The sequence below is a fragment of the Chionomys nivalis genome, chromosome 4, assembly GCF_950005125.1.
Source record: "Chionomys nivalis chromosome 4, mChiNiv1.1, whole genome shotgun sequence".
Lineage (NCBI taxonomy): Eukaryota > Metazoa > Chordata > Mammalia > Rodentia > Cricetidae > Chionomys > Chionomys nivalis.
Genome location: NC_080089.1, coordinates 41,389,144 through 41,410,575, shown reverse-complemented (window position 1 = coordinate 41,410,575; position 21,432 = coordinate 41,389,144). Strand labels below are relative to the sequence as shown.

General features: G+C 47.8%; 1 protein-coding gene across 1 annotated transcript in view; it reads left to right on the top strand.

Moving 5' to 3' along the window:
* The window catches only part of Grik4 (glutamate ionotropic receptor kainate type subunit 4), a 430,445-nt gene that overhangs the window by 341,096 nt on the left and 67,917 nt on the right, over positions 1-21,432 (top strand). The window contains exons 12-13 of the mRNA XM_057767783.1: positions 10,947-11,054; positions 18,068-18,271. Coding sequence (XP_057623766.1) covers positions 10,947-11,054; positions 18,068-18,271 — 312 coding nt within the window. The remainder of the gene's footprint in view (positions 1-10,946; positions 11,055-18,067; positions 18,272-21,432) is intronic.

Genomic DNA, 21,432 nt, shown 5'->3' with positions numbered 1-21,432 from the left:
TTGCAACTCTTTGAATTGGAAGAGGAAAGCCCACATTATTCTTTTGAGGTGTGAATTCAAGCCAATAGAGTTTACTTAGCACCCATAATAAACCAGACACCAGTGTTGGAGCTGGAACCACAAAAGGAGAACTAATCTACATAGACAAAAATTTAGCAAGTGCTGATCCCACACTAGGCACTGGGGTTAGGGCTCTTGTCTGTCAAAGAGTGAAATGTCTGGTGGGGAAAATGGACCCGACATAAATGGTGGCGTAAGAGTTGTGTGATTCCAAGTGTGATGAGTTTTCTTAAGGGATGAATGAGAAATCCCATGGTCCAGTCAGGGACGGGCAGCTCTTTCTAAGACAGGTGACTTGTAGCTCTAAGGATCCGTGTTCAAACAAAGGAGTTTACAGCAAAGCCAGGTCAAGAAGCCAAACCGTCTGCTCCCTAACTTCTCAACCGTAGCCTGGTCTCGTTTTCCTGGGTGTTGTTTACATACTCTTTTCTACATACTTAAATCAGAATCAAAAGCAGGGAAACCAAGGGATGTGGGCTCTCACGTAGGAACGCTTATAGCCAATACTGCTGGATAAACTAACAATTCAGATATTTGTCAAATGATTAATTATATATCCACAGCCTGAAAAATTATAATATCCTGGGATAGTGTACTATAGTGGTGGTTCTGTCTGCGTTTGAATCCTCTCAAATCCTAATTTTTATATGTAAATTGGGGATGGTAGCAAAATCTCCCTGCAATATGGTTGGAAAGATCAAATGAGATAATAAAATGTTCAGTCCAGAGCTTTGGCATGGAAGGGATGACCAAAAGTACTGATTAACAAAACTTTAGTTACAGCAAGTAACCGATACTAGGAGTTCATAGGTGTCAACAGTATACTCATTCAATATGACTTATTGTCCAAAGACTATGCTAGGTACTGAAGATAGAGTAGTGGACAGGTACACTACCCAAATCCCTGATGCTGTGCATTTGCATATTCTGAATGTAATTTGCATGGATGATGCAATTCAGAATGCATGAATACCCACCTATGCATAACCCAAACCCAAACTCACGCAGTATTCAGTATCCCTGCTCGTGGACTGCACCTGTGTCCACTCTACAGGCGATCTCACTTTTTAAATGCAGGTGCTGGTCCACTCAATTGGTTTCATAACTCACAAGTGGATTGTAGCCAATGTTTAATAAGACGCTGTACTAGACAAAACGAGTGGAAGGCGTGAAATAAGTCCTGGCAGAGTGCACTGTTGTGGATCTTCCTGGCTCTCCCTGCACTGAGTTTTGATCTCTTACTTTTGTCGGGCACTGCTGCTGTCCTGGAATTTTTGCAGCATTATGCACTTAAGTGTTCCAGTGAGTATCTGGGTGTCTCCTGTGGCTAAGCAAAATAAGGCCTTTGGTCAACTTCAGCGACTCCCTCTATTCCCCAATTGACTCCAGCCTTCAGTTTGGGGTTTTCGCATGATCCTGAACTACTTTTGTGTTTTATAAGCTGTTATATGAGTAGACAAATTGGGTTTTAAGCTAATGAACATTACTCCCATATACCAGATACTCATCATGGAGGCTGATATTACTAATATTTTGAGCTAATGTTGTGTGTGTGTGTGTGTGTGTGTGTGTGTGTTGGGGGTGTACATACATGTATGCATGGGAGTCAGAGGTCAACCTCAGATATTCTTCAGGTAATCTTGTCCTTGGGGTATGAGATAGGGTTTCTCACTGAGACTTGGGGGTCACTGGTTAGGCTGCTGGACCAGCAAACCCTAAGGGTCCTGTCTCTGCTCCGCTGGCGCTGCCCTTTTACAAGCATGGGTCACCACACTGGCATTCTTTTACATGCGTGCTGTGGATGAGAACTCACAGCCTCCTGCTTGCTGGGCTGAGCTGCCTACCCAGCGGCTGTCAAGTTACATAGCTGTACCCCCAAAGCTGTGGGAACTCTAACCTATCTCAGGTCATCCCTAGCATCTCCTTCTTAATGTCTCACACCTGAGTGACACCTCGCCATCCCATATGGAGATGCTCCAGGCACTTATGGATGTGCAGATTGTATCATAAGCATCCTTCAGAATAAGAACTCCAGACCTAGAACTCAGAACTGGAATCTAAAAATGATTATGGTTCCAAACCTTCGGTCACCCTGGAAGGAAAGAACTAGACTATGAAGACCTTGCATTTGAGTGGCCTTGACTTTGCTACAGCTGTGATCACCTTAGGGGATCCTCTTAAGTGGATAAGGATGGGAGAATCAGGCTTATTTCAGGTGGCAAAACCGACTTCCTCAGGCCACACAGTAAATGACCGGCAAGGTAGAACCTGAACCCAGACAGCTTGACATCTGATCACTTCGGATCTGCCCCACTAAGATACAGTCATACGCTGTCTACTGCTGCAGGGCTTATGGCTCAGCAAAGGTCCTTAGTTCCTTACCAGGAACACTGCACGACTTTACACCAGCCAGCTTGCAGTGACTATCATTAACACTTGGGCCAGTCGACTTCTAAAGAGAAAAGGGTCATTTGAGCTCACAGTCTTGAAAGGCTCAGTCCATGGTTGATGGACCATCAACCACTGCTGCATGGGGCCTATTTTGGTCCATCATAGTAGAGAATGCAGGGTGAGCGAAGTCCTTCACTTCATGGTAGTGATCAAAAAGTTCAAGTGTGAGGAGGGAACTGGACTTTCCACTTGGCTTAGATGGCTTAAAATTTTCTCTGCTTCCCAACAGCACCAGCTAAGATGTGCAGGACCCCGGGGATCGTTCCAGACTCAAGCTATAGCATATGTCTAGGTCCTGTCATTTGTGTTCATTTCACAAATGAGTGAGCTAAGTTCAGAGACTGATGCCTGGACAGGAGGAAAGACAACGTGGCACTCTGAGGCCTCTTCAATTCCCCAGGGCCACACTTCTGAGCAAATAGCTTGGGCTCGTGCCCACCTCACTTATGTGGGTCCTCTCTGTTAACTCCGTTCAGGACTGGAGTCAATGAACAAGCTCTCATTGATCAGAGAGGCACGGGAGAAGCCCTGGGCTTCAAGGTTAATACAGCCTACATGTATCCTAAGCTAATTAGTAGAGCAAAAAATAGGATCTGAGTTCCAATCCCACTTCAGTCCGCATCAGCTGTGTGATACTCAGTGAGTTACTTGACATGTCTCTCAGTTTTGTTAATTTATTCAACAAAAACTCACATGATCGTACCGAATTCAGGCATTTTTACTGCTTCAAACATACCAATGCATGTCTCAGGGGGGAATAATGACAGGGCTGCTACACAGAACCAGGAGCATTTATGAAAGGAAATCACATGGGCCAGGGCCCAGGAAGCAGAGATCAGTAAGTATTTGAAACCTCTGACTTTGGAGCAGGGCTTAGGGTTTCATCAGCCGCTGCAGAAGAAGCTGGGTCCCCATGGTGCCAAGTACAAAGAGCAACTGTCTAAATGTGCAAAACCTGTTAAGTGTAACAGTGTTGTGTGCATATCCACGGACGTGGGAAATGGTGGGAGCAAGTCCCTTGGGGTTGAAAAACCAATCCCTTTTTAGTTACTTAAGAAAGAACAAAGTGGCCAAAAGATACCCCTGACTATCCAGGCAGCAAGGAACTAGCTCCAGGGTCCTCAGGGCTCCCCACAGCAGCAAGGGATGCTAGTTAGAAGGCTGATAATTTTACAAGTCCCTAGCACTCCAAAAAAGGTCCTGAGGGCTCCTATTTGACAGTTGAGAAGGAAACCATTGGATGCGAGTGGGGGTGGGGGCTTGGTAAAGTTTATGCAGGCTCTGCCAACAGGCCAGGCCCTGTGCTAAACCCATTCCCATGGTTATGATCTTGACCCTTTCTAGCCAGATAACACAGTGGTTAGGAGTATGTGCTCTGGTGATTGAGAAAATCTGTTTGAATCTCCACTGTGGTGCTTATCAGAGTGTGACCGTGGAGACTTTAATTACCCAACCTTGCTGGTATTCAGGGCTTTAAAATCTTTAAAATGAGTATAAAATGGTCTACTCCTTGTAGATTTGCTGAGGATTAAATAAGATAAAGTTTCTGGTGCATTTGTTCGGTTATATTAATTGAACATCTATGAGATGGGAGGCATTGCGCCAAACCCTAGGGAGAAGGGGCAGGCTACCCAAGCTCTTATCTATGCCCCATGAGGCTTATGGCATAGTGAGACAGACAAGCAGTCAGCAGTATCCCATGTTCAGACATTAAGAAGGATGATGGAAGAGAAGACCCGCTTCCTGGAAGAAGCAGTCTTCAGGCAGGGGCCTAAAGGAAGCAGGTAAAAGTAGATGAGGGTGAGCAAACATTTTCCGTGACATCCAGATGGTGAGTGCTCAGTCTTTGCAGGCGCCTTAGCAGTAGGCTGCGGCTCTGCCCTTCTGAATGAAAGACTATTCAGAAGTGAATGTGCCAATAAAACTTTATTTGTAGAAACAGACAGTGGGCCAAATTGCAAGCCATGGTCTGCCATCTCCTGAACTAGGTAAAAGAGAGTTGGAGTCAGGAGGTCATGTGGCAGGCACAATTAGACAAGGAACGGCACATGCCATGACCCTGGCAGGGCATGACTGGAGGAAATCAAGGGAGCAGGCATATGGGGCCTTGTAGGTCTGACAGGCTGCCGGATGGCTTCTTGTCTCTGTCTTTAAACCAAATGGGAAAGAACTGTAGGGTTTCTAAGCAGAGGCTGCTGTGACTCTAGTGGTCACTTCTGGGAACATGACTGACTGCTGCCTTGTAAGGACCAGAATAGAGATGCTCAGAATGTCTTCCAGTCCTCCAAAGGTTCATCAGGAGTGTGGAGACACACAGGGTCCTGTGATCGTAGCACTAGGTGCCAGCATTGTCAGGCCTCCTGACTCCATTTTGTCAGTTCTGAGAAGTGAGGCACTGAACGAGGCCCTTGAATGAGTGCATAGCAAGGGCAGGAAGCCTCCGCAGGTGCCTGTGGTCAGGCCCCCGAACAACTACTTCCTGTAGTAACCAGCTTGCTCATGATGACTGAGGGCCACGTAGAAGGTCAAATCCAAGTACCTGCTGTGCATTCAACTGTAGTTGTAGCTTCTCAAAGGACTATGGAGCGCTCCTAATCAAGCCACAGAGCCCATCCTCTAAAGCCCTTATAGACTTACCCCTTGCCTAATCTTTCCTCCCACCGGTTCACTGGCAGCTTCCCCCACAAGTGTTAAGTGTAGCTCAGCTCCTGGAGGACAGGGCTCAGAATCAGTTGTCCTGCTAGAAGCAGAAGCCACAGCCCACCATGAGGAAAGAGACGTACACCTGGAGTATTGACTGGTTCCCTTTACAATGGTGGAGAGATACAGCAAGTGGCCGGCACACTGCAGTAATCCTGGGTCAGCAGTAGACCAACATCATGGTGTCTACACAGCTTCCTAATGACCATGCCTCACTTTAAGGTAAAGCCCACTCTGTTAAGACAACAGAAGAGCCTGTAGCTCCTTTAGGAAGGAAGCCATATTTTTGAATGCATAATTGAGACCTGCAAAATTCAGTGCCTAAAGGAACAAGAAAATTATTAATTTATATTGATCTATATCCCTAGGGGATTTGTGGGTAAATGATACTTCCTACGCATGGATAATTCCGTCCTGTGTTAGCTGTGTTTGCCTATATTTCCATGTTTGACTAAGCATCTCCATCAGAAAGTATTTCTTTCAATAGCCTTTGAGTCAGGATTTAGGAAGACTATACAGTTTTATTTATCTATTTATTTTAAATTTGAGATGGAGGTCTCACTATATAGCCCAGGCTCGCCTTGAACTTACTATGTAGTCCAGAATAGTCCTTGAGCTCTCAGTGATTCTCCTGCCTCAGCCACCTGAGTGCTGGGATTACAGGTGTGTGTCACATACCTGGCTACACATTGGCTCTCAGAGCTATGATCACCATCAAGCACTGTCTGGGTCTTATTTAGCATCCTAAATTTTCTGCTTTTCCATTCTGCGACGTGGATACATTGACTTACCAGGGCTTGAATTTGTTTTCTAATAGAGTGAGCTAAGGTTACTATGCACCCGAGAGCCCGAGCTGGTGCCTGGTGGCAGAGTCGGCACCAGTTGTATGGTAAAACCAGCTTGCTTTAGCTGTGGAGAGGCCATTGCACATGTCTCCTCGGCTCTGTGCTCTCTATGACACAAGACATTGGTTGGGAATGTTTATACCACAGAAATTGGCAGCGGCTAGGAATTGGGATCTCTTTTTCCAGAAGAGCCAGTTTTGAAACACCTCCTCCTGTCACGGTGTGCCCTCATCTCTGTGAATCTCTGGATCCTAGTCATTCCCTGGCTCCTGATGGTCACGCAGCTGTTCCTTGTGTTCTGCAATGATCCAGCCAAGTGTCAGAATAACTTGCACTACTGCTATAGCCCAGACTCTTGGTCCTATCCCTTGACTTCCTGACTAAGTCTCTCATGGTAGCACTGCTGTCTGAAAACCAAAGTTGGTGGCACAGGTCTAATCAGCTAAGATCCCAGTGTGGCACTATTTGGAGGACACAGAAGAGACTCTCCCTCCTGTCTCCAACAAGGACACTCTAATGGGTACTGACTAACACAGTACTTGAACTAATCTAAAACCCCTTCAAGGCAGCAGATGCTATATAAATCCCCATTTTATGGATGAGGAAATAGACTCCAAGGGATAAGCAATTTACACGAGGTCATACCGTTTATAACTGGAGAAGCCAGGTTGAAAGAGAGTCCTCCAACCCTGGGGCCATGGCCTGGCTGGTGCAGATGGAGCTATGCTCCAGGGCCAGAAGAGGCTGAAATCCAGTATCAGCTCTGCATGCTCAGCTGTGCACAGGCTGGACCCCATCTGCCCAGGTGACGGAGGGCTTCTTCCCTGAGTTAAGATACTATAAAATAGGGGTTATCTGTGTTCTCACCCAGATGCTTATTTTTTCTCCTGCCCTTCACTGCCACTTCTCTGGCCTCTAAAACGGTGAAAAGGCAGAGCAAATGGAACAAACGGGTGTGTGTGTGTGTGTGTGTGTGTGTGTGTGTGTGTGTGTGTGATCTGAAGTGAACTGATCCCGTGGTTTGCTCTGGGCATGTGGGCAAACCAGCTATGTCTGCAGAAGGCTTGATGTGGAGGGGGGGGGGGCAGGTGTCAGTGAAGTGGAGCAAGGGGCTTTGGTTGCAGCTAAAGGCTTAAATCCTGTGAGAAGAGAGTGGCATCTCCTGCCCACCCCTGCCCATGTGTGGCATGAATGGTGCCCAGTAGGTGGGGCAATTAGCCTGTATCCCAGGGCACCTGACTCTACCATCACTCCCCTTCCCACAGTCTATCTGCAATTAGATGGCTCCAGCTAATGGCTGCCAAAGCACTTTGTTGGCCCTGACGGCTCTATTAATTTCTCGAGGCTGATAGGAGAGTGGGTGGGAGCCTCATTTCTTGACTGGAGCTCAGGGGCTAATTAGTCTATTTGCCTGGCCTCCAGAGGTGAAGACTTGGGGGTGCAGAGCGAGGCTGTCAGATCTGGCTATGGAAAACTCTCTTCTGCCCGTGGCTGTTGTAGGAGCCTAGTTTGTTGCTTGAGTGAGGCCGGGGAGCCGGGGCTGCCCTGAGCAGGTGGCCTTGCTGGTGCGACGTGTAAGTCCGGGAATAAAATAGGATGCTGAAGAGTTCAGTCTCGTCCCAAACATCCAAATGCTGGCATCCAGCCTGCTTAGTTTTATGTTCCTCCTGCCTGGGTGGAGTTCTTCCAGGCCTAGCAGACCACGGGGAGCTAGTTCTACACATTTTGAAGGCAGGAAAGCAGCCCCTGGGAGGAGAGAGATTCCTGCTGGATTTATGGAGTGTCAGGACCAGAGAGAAGAAAGTTATGGTACTAAAGCTCATACTGGGTTACTGAGGGCTCTAGAGGCCACCTTGGTTAGTCTGGTTTGCTCAGATTAAACACACACACACACACACACAGACACACACACACACAGTGTCCTCACCCTAAAAGACATCAACAGAGTTGGGAAAGATCAAAGATTTAGAACCCCGCTCTGGATTCGAACCTATACCACAGCTACTAGCTGTGACCCCAGGAGACAAGCCATTAAACCCGTCTGAGCATGTTTCTTCATTAATAAGTAAAAACACCATGATAGCTCTGAAGTATGATGGGAGGATTCAAAGCCTTATACCGGGGTCTATGACACCACAGGTGTCCTGTAATTACTACCCACCTCCCTCTGTTTGGAAATCTCACAGCAGAGCTTTCATCATCTTACCCTTGTTCCTGTAGAAAGAAGTGTGAGAGGGAGAGACCAGGCAACGATGTCCCAACAGGTCCCTCTGAGAGGCAATAGGAGCTCCAGAAGCCAGCGGCCAGCTCGTCAGTGTTCTGCCCGTGCTGGGCCAGCAAGAGCAAAGTGCCCATAGGAGACAGTGACTTTCTCTGCTTCCACCGCCAGGAGCAAGGTGCTGAGGTCTGAGCATACACAAGGTTGTTGCGGGGAGACACCAGGAAGGAAAAATGCACCTACCATGTTCAGGAAGCAGAGCTCTGCAGACTTCTGTGGGAAGATTCATCTAGGGTGTAGAAATGCAGTGTTTAAGGTTCAGGTCTCTCAGCTGATGGGCTGTGGGCTCTCAGGCATGCTGGGTAGGAGCTCTTATTGTATATAAAACAAAGCATAGCGTACATAGATATGTCGTGGCATTGCACAGATGGAGAAAATTGTCCTTTCTGTTGGAATCCTTCCAGAGATGTGGAGAGGAGCTTTTGCTGATCTACTCTTTGCCACCTGTAAAGCTCACCGTGGACTCATGCATGGTCCTGGAGACCCAGCACAGCTTCCAGCTGGTGCTCTAGGGAGGTCCTGATGGGGCCTGCCCTCTGTACGCCCCACCTTCTCCAAAGCATAAAGGCAAGCTGCTGGCATCTCTGCATTGTGACTCTGAGCCCTTTTGTTCCATGAAGTAAGGATGGGGTCAGAGGGGAAGCTAAGTCTTCCTTGTTGTTAGAGCATCTGAAAGCCTAGCTCCAGGGCACAGAACAATAGGGCAACTACAGGGACTCATGGGAACTTTCCAGGAAAGCTGCTTCTGGTGCCTAGGAGACATGGCTCTGTGCATCTCTGGGAATGCAGGCAACCATCAGCTATTTTTCATGGGTGCCAACCCAGTTATTCAGCAACAGGGGTGACTTGCCTGGGGTCTAGCCAGCAGATTATATTGGGATCAAATATGTGTGTATTGTATATGTATGCATTATTTATAGATGTTATATAATATAAGGTCTATTACAAAAGTGGTCCATTGGACCCCCTGGAGATTGTCAGGATGATGGAATGGCCCACGGTAATATACTGTATCCTCAACAACTGGTTAAGAGAGCATGATGGCTCATGGCAGTTCTTGCAAAGTCAAGGCAGGGGGATTGCCACAAGTTTGAAGTGGCCAAACTTGATTAAGAGGGCATATCTTATTTGCGCATATATGTATGTAATGTATGCATGTGTATGTTAGCGTGTATGCTTGTGTGTGTCTCTCAGTGTGTATACACCTGTATGTGGGGGTATGTGAACACATGGAGGCCAGATTCACCTCATTTTTTGAGACAGGGACTCTCATTGAACCTGGAACTTTCCAATTTGTCTTGACTGACTGGTCAGCTAGCCTCCAAGATCCTCCTACCTCAGCCTTCCTAGGGCTATGATTAAGGGTGCACACCACTGTGCCTGGCTTTTTCTATCTTAACATGAAAATGGTGGGGATCCAGACTCGGAGCTTCATGCACAGCCAAAGCTTTAGCAATAGAACCACTTCTCCAGCCCTGTATATAAATGATCTTTTTAACTATATTAGATAAAAACAAAACAAAAGGCAATTTAAAAACACAGTAGAGGAATGGAATGAGAAGTAACACTTATGGGGTGCCAGGTTAAACCCATCCTCACCATGGACACCAGAAGTGTCTGTTGTTATTCCCACTTGACACAGAAGGACACACGCTTAGGGGGCTCAGAAACATCACTGAGGTTGCACAGTTAGTTTATCCTCCTGGTTAGAGTGGGGTCTGGAGTGTCAGACTGGTACCTACAAGATGTGTTCGTTCTGAAAGGGAGTGGAACATTCCCATTTCCAGTCAAGGACACTGACTGAGCCTCACGGTGAGCTAGTGGATTAAGGAGACAAGGGTTTGACTCTCCCTCTTGTGATTTATTCACTCAGCCAAATGTTCAGTCATTCAATAAGCATATAGATGTCTGCTCCTTTAGTAATGTGATTTCATATGGACTTTCCAGTACCATGGACTGAAATCAGGGCGTCTTTCATGTCAGGAGAGAACTCCACCACCAAGCTACATTCCGAGCCCTCAGCAAGCATTCGTTAAAGGCCTGGCACATGCTAGTTCCTTCTCATCTGCTATCTATTCTCCCAATTGCATGTTTGTTTGTTTGTTAAGATAGGGTCTCACTATGTAGCCCAGGCTATCCCTGAACTCACCAGGTAGCCCCAGGTAACTGCAAACTTATAGCAATCCTCCTGCCTTGACCTTGCAAGTGCAGACTTGAGCCACAATGCTCCCTTAGCCAATTTTGAAGGCAGGCCAAAGCAAGAGCCTTATGTTTTTGCCCTGCTTGGAAATAGCACACTTCCCTGTTTCCCTTCCCCTCTGCTGACAGAACTCTGCACTGTGCTAGCGCTCTAACTCTTTTCTCCATTCTCCCTCATCTCTCCAAGTCCTGGATTCTTTCTTTCCTCGCTCTGACATCCTCCTTTCCTCAAGACTCTCAGCCTGTATCGTGTGCTCCAATTCTGGTCTAGCCCGTTGCTCCTCCATACCCCAACCCTTTTTCCTGGTGTTTACCCACAGAGCACTGTCCTCTGCCGTTCTCAAGTCCAGTAACCTGCAGCCCAGGCTGTTCCTTCCCCAAGTCTTCCCATCCTCTCCCCTTGGTCTCCTCAGATCGGCCAGTGGCACGTGGCAGAGGGCCTCAGCATGGACAGCCGCCTCTACGCCTCCAACATCTCCGACAGTCTTTTCAACACCACCTTGGTCGTCACCACCATCCTGGTAAGCGGGGTTTCTAGGGCCTCCAGCTGCGGCTCCCGAGGGTGCCTCCTCCCCAAGCTCTTGCCCTTAGGCTTCCCAGGGAACAGAAGATGGGAATGCTAATCACAGCACAGAGGCCAATCTATGACACTGTAATTGCACTCCAGTTGCTGTTTCCCATGGAAATGCTGTCTGCTGAGCTGCTGAGCAGCTGGGGCAGAGGGAGAGTGGCCGCAGTGATGGGGCAGCTGTTTAGAAACCCTAGAAATGGGGTCTGCGGACACAGATGGGACTAGCTGGATCCAGTCTCCAGAGAGGACCCCCCACTTTCCCAACTTTGCTTGGTATAAAACCACCCCACCCCAGTCACACCCTCCAACGGACACCCTAATGTCTGGGTAGCTATGGCCCTTTCCTTCACTTCCAGATTGTGATAAGAGAGTTCTTGATGAGCCCCTCAGCCAAGAGACCATCTGCCTTCCTACTTGATTCATTTCTATTCAGTACCAGTCTGCCTCCAACCCCTGCCCCCTGATGTGTGTCTGGTGCTGTGCTCACTCACAAAATCTCCAAGTATGGCTTGGTCTGTACTTTCAAAGAAGTTATTCTTGAGCAGACAGGCCAAGTCAAGTGCCCACAACCAAGGTGTCACCATCACCACTAGCCCTGAAGACTTGCTTTAAAAGTCTGTCAATTAAACCAACTAAAGGTTAAGCAATCATTACTTTGTTCCTCCCCACTCTGATTTTAACTAACCAAACGGATATTTCCCCACCCCACACAGTGTCTCACCAGAGAGAGGTAACTAGCCCAGTCACACTGGTATTCCTTCAACGCAGAGCAGAGGTGATGTCTAGGCTAGCTGCACACAGTCTAGCCTCTACTAGACAGATGTGCAAAGCAGAGGTGATGTCTAGGCTAGCTGCGTACAGTCTAGCCTCTACTAGATAGATGTACAGAGAGGTGATGTCTAGGCTAGCTGCATACAGTCTAGCCTCTGCTAGATAGATGCACAGAGCAGAGGTGATGTCTAGGCTAGCTGCGTACAGTCTAGCCTCTGTTAGATAGATGCACAGAGCAGAGGTGATGTCTAGGCTAGCTGCATACAGTCTAGCCTCTACTAGAGAGATGTGCAGGTCTGCAAACATACCTACTTCTCTTGTGCTTTTTTGATAAAACAGAAGAGCCTATAGACCTCCATTATGACCTTCAGAAACTCCCAAAGGCCAGGAAGCTTTGGGCTGGGATTGTTGATCTATTACAGAGTAGGCAAAAAGTCAAGAGAGCAGTGGGAAGTTAGAGCCCTGGGGTGCAGAGGACAGAGACAGGGGTGGGGGCTGGGGTAGGGGAGAGCAGCAAAGCCTGAGAAAGCAACATTTTCATGGACTCTGAAAAACAGAAAACAGTTACAGAGAACGGGAAGAGAGAACGAAGGGCAGCATTGTTAATGCTTAGGAAATGCTGGAAAACATGGGCTTTCCTGAAAACAGGCATTGGTTGGGAACTGGCGTGCGTAATCCAGAATCATGTGTCCCACAGTGCTTAGGATCTAGGCTGATTCTTCTCTTCATCTGGAGATGGGACACTGAACGTTTGCATTTGTTCATCCAAGGGATATTTCTTGGCACTTCTACATGCTTGGCGCTGTTCAAGGTACTTAGGAAACATCAGTGAACCAAACACTGTTTCATATGAACCATACTGTTTCAGTATGGAATATAAGACAGTACTAAAACGTCAGTGAAGCCTGAGTCTGCCTTATTTGAAATATTTCAGATCCAAAATATTTCAATTTAAGATATTTTTTGAGGCTTGAGAATATTTTCTCATTGCTAGTTGAACAACCCTAATGAGAAATTCTACACCCTGAAATACCTGTCAGCAATCAAAACGTTTCGTATTCTGAAGTAGCTCAGGTGTGCCATTTGGGTTAGGGCTGCTTAACCTCTAGTCAAAGCGTGCATGTGTGTGTGTGTGTGTGTGTGTGTGTGTGTGTGTTAGAAGGCTGGTTGGGAGCAATGAGACAGGGTCAGTTCCCAGCTGGTCAGGCATGGCCTCCTTAAGGAGGTGGAGTCAGAGAAAAGACATGACAGGGGAGGGTCTACCTACCGTTGCCTGGAAACAGCTGGAGTGAAGGGCTGGAGCTGCAGATCCAGGCTCCCAGGCTTCCAGATCTCCTGCTCCCAGCTTCTACTCTGCTCACCTGAGCCACATAGAATACCAGGAAGACTAGAGGGAGGTGGTGGCCCCCACCCAGCTGAGAACTGGGGACAGCCTAAGAACTGTGTTGGTAGAGGGATACAGCGCAGGGTGGACTGTGGGGCCCTCCACCCAGCTGCATTTTCTACCCTTTAGTCTCTCCCCTCCCATTAGTCTTAGTGCCCTTGTTTTCATCCAGAGTTCAACCCCCTCTTGTGCCTCTTTGTCACCTGCGGAGTGCTCCTAGGTCCCCTTCCCATTTGCTGTGTCTATCTCCCTACTACACTCAAAATTGTCTTGTCATTTCCTTCCTGTCATCCCTTGGTTCCTTTGTTTGGGCTCTAAACCCTTCACACACGGGAATAACCAAGTACCCCTCCATGTAGTCTTGGGGCCCAGGATTCAAGGCCCATACCTCCATAATGGAATGCTCTTCCCTCTGGGTGCCTTTCCCCAGATCAAAGGTCTCTGGAGTTTCCTCTTGGTTGAATTCTGCCTTTTCTGCCCCCGGCTCTTTCCACACCCCTCTGACCAGATACATTTTCTTGCAGTTATTTGGCTCCCCACATCCCCTTTGTGAATGGGAATGCCTCAAGTATCGTGGGGCCTGACACAGAGGAACTTAATAGTTAGAGTCTAAATGTGGGACTACCTTTGAGAAATTCTTGAAAAGCTAAGTTGGAGCAGGAGACAGGGAACCTGCTAGGCTGTGTTTCTTAACTCCCCATATCTGGAATCTACTTTGCTAGAGGCTTCTGTGATACTGAAGCCAGAAGGTTGTGTTGTCAGATGGGGAAGATGCTCTGATGTGTATGTGTGTGTGTGATTATGTATGTGTGTGCTTGTGTATTTGTATATGTGTGTGCCTATGTGTCCCTGTGTATTTGTGTATATGCTTGTGTATGCGTGTGCCTGTGTACATGTTCCATATCAACACAGGAGTTCTTGAGAAGCCGGGTGCTGGCAGGATACTCCTGTGTGAGGCTAGTTCAAAGGAAACCAAAGTCAGTATTAGTTCGTTTCCTGTGCAGATATAGCTGAGGTGGCCTATCCAAACCAGAAACTCTTTCTGGGAACAAAGGTTCTAGTTCAAGCCCTCTGTGACTATTCATAAGTTCTCCCTGCAAATGGTGGTCCTGAGCCACTTAGCTGTTAAGTTTGGGATGTATCCACCTTGTCTCACTTCTGCCAGGGACATCTGGGATTGGCCACAGCTCCCATCTTCAGAAAATATGTTCTGTGCTGGGTCCCGAGTTAAAGACATAGCTGTATTGTCACCCCAGGTTCTCCCAGAACCCCTGCTGAGGACAAGCCAGCATTCAGCCTCCCTCCTTTTCCAAAGTGCCCGTGAGCCCCAGGCCTGCAGATACTTTGATCGTCCAACACTGCTCTTCCCTCTGAGAGCAGCCTTTTGCGAATATTTACATTGAGCATGACAGTGGATCTCAAAGGAACTCGAGAGTAGAGTATAAGAAAAGGAGAATTTCAGCTGGGTGGTGGTGGCGCACGCCTTTAATCCCAGCACTCGGGAGGCAGAGGCAGGCGGATCTCTGTGAGTTCGAGGCCAGCCTGGTCTACAAGAGCTAGTTCCAGGACAGGCTCTGAAGCTACAGAGAAACCCGGTCTCAAAAAACCAAAAACCAACCAACCAAAGAAACAAAAACCTCTAGTCTACAGTGAAAACCCCAGTCACGGTCTGTTCAGGAGGCCAAGGGGCCCTTCTCACTTTTTCAATCAGCAGATATGGGGTGACAATGAGGAGAACGGACGGCCTCAAGCCCCACTCTCACCACCCTGGGGCTGCACAGCCTCACAGTCTTGTCAACATTGTCATCATCGAGTGTGAGGAGGAAGCATTGGGTGGCTTCCGCAGGCGCCTTGGCTCGAGCACAGGGATAATTCTAAGAAGTTCACTGGTGTTAAAAGGAACGTGACTCCAAGGTCAAGATGAGTTAGATTTGATGAAGGACAGAATGGAAATGAGTGGGGCATGGATCGGTCCCTGAGACGAGGACAGTCTATGTAGTGGGCAGGGAGACTAACTTGTCTCATTGCCACGACAGTGGACTTGATCACAAGTCAAGCCACAGGCCACCTTCATCCCAGAGTTCAGGCACCGACACACAACCTGCTACCTCTTCCTGGGGCTTAAAACTGCTCCCCATCCAAGGTCACTGGTCTGCCTGGCCCTGCATCCTTCTATGTGGAAGCTCCCTCTGGCTTGACACAGCAGCTCAGGCTCAAAGCACATCCTTCTGCTGTGATGCTCAGTTCTTTCTGTGGTGGAGCAGAGAGGGCCGTACAAGATGTGGGCATCCTGAGCACCCCCTATCACGCCTGACCCCAGTGTGGTTCTACAAAGACCTACATGCAGCATACATGTTGAGCCTTTATTCTTATCTGCCCTCGCCTTTGGCACAACTCAGGCTGGCACCGGCTGGCACCAGTTTTCCTATTCTCTGTATCTGCGTCTGCACCCTGCCCCATACCTCTTCCCAGCTTTGTCTCCACTCACTGCTTCCTGGAATCTGGATCCTTAGGTAGTCCCTCCCCACCCTGTCCCCTTACCCCACCTCTTAAGTTCTGCCTTCTCCATCTTCCCGTTCCTCTGTATCTGCCTCTCCCAATTGCAGGAATTCCTTCTCACCCATCTGTTATCCTATGCACAGTGTCCCCATCTCAAAAGGAGGCCATCATCACACTGCCTAATACCACTGTCATCCAATTACAGATGACACACTCTTGGGGACCCTGCCACCCTGTTCTTTGTGAAGGAGAACTGCAGCTTGGAGGGGCCAGTGTGACTTTGGAGTAGAGAGGCCCTTTGTGAGGCTACCCCAGTGCCTCCAACCCCCCTGCTTCTCCAGTTGGTTCATACACTCCTCTAAGCATGTATGCCCAAATTCTTGCGGTTCCACAAACCTTCCATGCCTGCTTGGGAAAGTGTTGTGACTATGACCCACAACCCTGCTCCATCTCTGGGTGGGAATGGGCCATACTCTCCTTCTTCAGGCTACCCCCCCCCACCAGACTTTCAGACCCCTGCATTCCTCATTTTCAGCCTTTGGTTGCCAGTGCTATTAAACTACATGGCTGCTCTTTCCAGTTGTTCTAAGATTAGGTTCCCTCGAGGGTGGGGTCCTCCATCACTCTCAGCCTGCATCAGTTCCTCCCTGTGGTACTGTATTCTCCATGCCTCCAAGCCACTTCCCGACCTTGCCCTCACCAGCATGTTTAATCTCCAATGATTTTCCCCCACCTCCTGGACACGCTGTCACCATCTCAAACCTAGTATGTCCTAGATCTTCTTTCCTGCCCCTGTAGCATGGCCAATGTGACATCATCACTAATCATCTATGCAGATGTCAAGGATCTTAGGACCCCTGCTCTTTGCATCTGACACACATCCAGGCACCACAGCAACCTTCCTGTGACTTTGCATTCTTCCATCTCTCTCCAGTCTAGCCTGAGCCACACGTGCTCAGAATCCTATCACCTATCAAGAGGGAACCTGTCCCTGCCCTGAGTGTTCCTTGTCAGCACTTAATATTCTTTACTGAGCTTTATGTCTCCTGCATTACATCTCATCTGACATGCAATACCCTCATCCCAGCGTCCACACCCACATTTAGGGTCTCTCATCTCTCCATTTCTCTTCTTAACCCTTTCAGCACAGCCCATGTGCCTACTACACTGGAGACGCCCAATGAGGCCACGCCCTTTCTCACGTGAACGGTGTCTGAACATGCCTTTTCTCGGCTCATAATGGCCCAGTCCCCACCTTTTTGTCTACCAGTGTTTCCACATCTCTCTGCCAAGAGCCAAGTGCGGATCTCCCTCCTCTGTGGCACTTTCTTTAGACATCTCACCTGAGCAGCCTGCCTGATTCCCAGTGCTCTCTGCCTTGGGGTACAGTTGTTCATTTGTATGCATGATCTTCTCAAACTTATAAGCAGGGTCTTCCTGTGTGGACCAGGTGGACCTCAGCCTCATGGAGACCTGCCTGCCCCTGAGTCCTGAGTGCTAGAGGCATGGGCAGGACACCTGGTTTTCCTTTTAAAACAATATATACTTTAGTATGACTTTATTTTGCTAAGTTTTAGATACTTGGGAGTATTTTATTATAATTATTACTGTATATTGGTTGTATATACTAATGTGTTATATATCCTTATATACATACATGCATACATCATGCCCCTTGTCAGCCCCTCTCCTACCTTCCCTGTGCTCCCTTTTCCTCGCTGCCCTGGTTGATATTTTTTTATTTATAATTTTCCAGTTTTGACAAAACAACAACAACAAAACGTGATCCATTTCTTTCTGAATCAGAGTTATTTCTTAAAAGGATAACCTCAAGTTCCAGCTTTTTTTTCTTTTTATAAATGACATGAATTCATTCTGCTTTATGGCTAAGTAATACTCCTGTGTGTGCATCATTTTTTTTTTTAAAAAAAAACCATTTGCCATGTCTATATTCTTACTTAGCCTGCTATCTTAGAAGTATTTTTGTATCCCTTAGCAATAGGTCTGTGGAGAAAAGGCAAAATGAGAGGGGAGACCAGATGATGACTTCCAGTAGTGTAAAGGGATTTCACCTTGACCTTCTATTCAGTTGCTCTCATGTGCATGCTTGATAAGAGAATGCTCTTGAAGGAACACTTTGGGGAGTAGGGAGAGGAGACAGCTAATCTCCTCCTCTAAGACAGCCTTAAGTACCCATCCCTCCTTCTTTCCCATCAAGTCCCTGACCTTTTGTGCCCAGCCCTCCCCATCCCACATGACTGCAGTGCCAGGGCTAAGATGAGAATGACAGCTGCCCAGTTTTGCTGCAGGAAAACCCGTACTTAATGCTGAAGGGGAACCACCAGGAGATGGAAGGCAATGACCGCTACGAGGGCTTCTGTGTGGACATGCTCAAGGAGTTGGCTGAGATCCTACGGTTCAACTACAAGATCCGCCTTGTCGGGGATGGTGTATATGGCGTGCCTGAGGCCAACGGCACCTGGACAGGCATGGTTGGGGAGCTGATTGCTCGGGTAAGCAGTCGGTGGTCTGTATTCGTGTGGGGGTGGGAGGGTGATGGAGGCATGATATGGGTCCCCTGCCTCACTTACTTGGTCCATCATTCTTAGATCTGTCTATCAATTCCCAGAAGCTTTAGGGGGCTGGCACGGAGCCAGGCACTGGTGTGTGCTTTATTGACCACAACTGCTGTGATTCCTGCTCCAGGGTTCTCCCCACTCCTCACTGGAGCAAGTTAGATTTCGAGCTTGGGTTCCATTTTTAGATAATTCCTGTGCTTTGTTTGCTGTGATGGTTTGGTTGCCCATTGACACTCCCTTGTCAGAGCATGGGCAGGCCCTGGAAGAGCAGAGGACACATTCACCAGCTGATTTTGAAGTGTGGGAGATGGACAGGGAAATGAGGTAATATCAGGAACTGAGGCAGAAGTGTCAGAGGTGGGGGTCACAGTGATGGCTTATTTGCTATTTCTTGTGTTATTTTCCCATCATTAATGTCTGTTTACAGACCAAGAGCCAAGGTGCACCTGCATGTGTTGTTGGTTTTCAGGGTAAATGGGTGACTTGATTAGGATTCAGGTGAGCATCGTAGAATGCCAGTCTTCTGTCGGGTTATAGCAGGGGCATGGAAAGTTCTTCTGGGGAGTAAAAGTCTAATTTCCGTTGTATACACTATCAACAACTGTGGAAATTAATGAAATCGGTGCTAACTCACTGTCCGCATTTCTACAGTTGAATTTTAATGGCCAGGACAGGCGAAGAGGCCTAAATGCAGAGAGCACAGGTCTTGGTCCTTATGTGGACTTGACTCCTTGCTTCCTCTCTGCGCTTTCCTCCTGCAGCCTCTGCATGCACTAATGGTCCAGGGCCTTTCCATGTAGCCTCTCTGGTCTCCTGGGAGTAGTTCTCTCCACTCCCTGCTCTTCCCACTTAACACAAGAGCAGTCTGAAGCTGTGAGAGTTTAATGGCTTTGTTAAAACTTACACTGTATTAGTTAGTGCTGGGATTCAAGCCCGGAACCCTTTCTCCATTGAATGGTAATCGTGTGCTACCCAGAGGTGTTTCCATCTGTAATGATGGCCCATCAGGTTATATTGCCTGGTGATGTCATAGCTGTCTTACTTTGTACACAGAAGACATGTGTTATGATGGTGGTCTCATAAGATTATATTGACCAGTGATATCATAGGTATCTTTGTATACTCTGTGATGTTTACGCCATGACAAAAATCACCTAACAACTCATTTCTCAGAACAACGATCTCCAAGACAATTCCTGTATGACTATAATAAGACTTTAATCCTTTCCTTGTGCCAAATTTAGGATATAAGATAACATTTTTTAATCCCTGTCTTTGAGACTATAAATACTGCTTAGACTGTTGAAGCAGTAGTTCCTGTCAGTGACTACAGAGAGTTCTGTAAGTGAGAGCTACAGAAGAGGTGTTTAAAGCTAATGAGGGAGACTGCAGAGGGCCAGGCAAGGAAGTGTAGAAAGTGTCTTCAGTGCCCCAGCACTATAAACCCCAAGCAAGGGATTGCGAGCCACCTAGAGGCCCCGGGGTTCAGAGCGGACTGTTCAAAAGTAAGGTCTTGCTCACAGATTAAGGCTGGGGATGGCAGACCAACAGAAGCTTCAGCAAGGTTTGAATGTGGTGGTTTGAATGAGAATGCCCACTGGGTTGAGGTTTTAGGTTTCAAACGCCCACACCATTCCCAGTCAACTCTCTCTGTGTCCCATGTTTGTGGATCGGATGTGAGCTCTCAGCTACTTCCCTGGTGCCATTCCTGCCTGTCAGCTGCCATGTTCCCTGCCATGATGGTCATGGACTCTAACCCTCTGCAACCACGAGCCCATTTTAAACACTTCCTTCTAAAAGTTGCCTAGGTCATGGTGTCAATAGAAAAATAACTAAGACACCAGGATCTTCGAGGTACAGACCCACAGGGTGTAGAAAGGCAAGGGATGTGTTCCCCTATAGTCCCAGAGCCTTCCCGAAACACTCATTTTGGGACTTCCCCATGAAGGCTCGACTTTGGAGTCAGCCCACGACAATCTGAAATGTCAAGTCTTCTCTTTGTCTCTCAATGTCCTTGGTCACCTTGAGCCCAGCTCTTTAGCCTCCACAGGCTGCCTCGTGTCTGGCAGGAAGACTTCAGGGATGGAGGAGCCACCTTCCAGCCATCTCCTTATTAGCCCCCTAATGAGCTGTGACATGGGCTGGCAGAGAGGGAAAAGATCCTGGGACTCAAGGACATGCATCTACATACTGAGTAACTTGGGCAATCAGGCAGAGATCTTAAAATTCATCCCAGCTTCTCTTCCAACAAAAACAGTGCTGGGTCGATTTCATCAAAACTTGGGGACATCGTATTATGTAACTAGTCCATTAACTCAATGACCATTTATGCAATTCTCTAGACACTGGAGATAACAGGAAACAACATGAGCATGGACACTGCCCATATAACTAGGGAGTGAGGCAGAAAGTCATGACAAACCATATTTGTATATAATTGTGAACCGCAATAAGCTCAAGGGAGTCAGAGTACATGGAATTATGAGAGAACATTGAAAGAGAGTAGGTCTGGTCTAGGGAGGTGGGGACCTTGATAAGTGTTAGCTTCCCTGGAGAGATGTCTGGACTACCCTCTGGTTAATAAATAGGTTCTCCTGGGTAAGAAGAAAAGAGGCTTTCATGTGAAAAGGTGTCTGGATGTCACTGGTACTGACCCTGGGCAGAAACAGGTGATTTCAGACCTCACCTGCCCAGTTTCTACTAAGATGCTCCCCAAGGATACAGGAGAGCTAGGCCCAGGTCCATCCTCAAAGAACTTTGTCCCAAGCAGTACCAAAACAGAGGCTGGTGCAACAGTGGCCCCCACGACGCTACTGGGGCTTCTGAATGTCCGCACTGGAGGAGACCTTAGAGGTAATCAGATCAAATCTGTCCCTGTCACAGATGAGGAAGTACAAGCTCAGGGAAGTCAAGTTAAGTAGTATAGGTAGTAAGTGCACAGCCTGGGCTGTCTAATTTCAGTGCTCATGATCTGGGAGAGTGCAGATCTTGGTGTCATCTGGGTGTAAACAAAGATTTCAGCATCCACTTGCTAGCTATGTGCACTGTAGTGAGTTATTCTGCCCTTTCCCCTGCTGTTTCACTGCACCAATGTT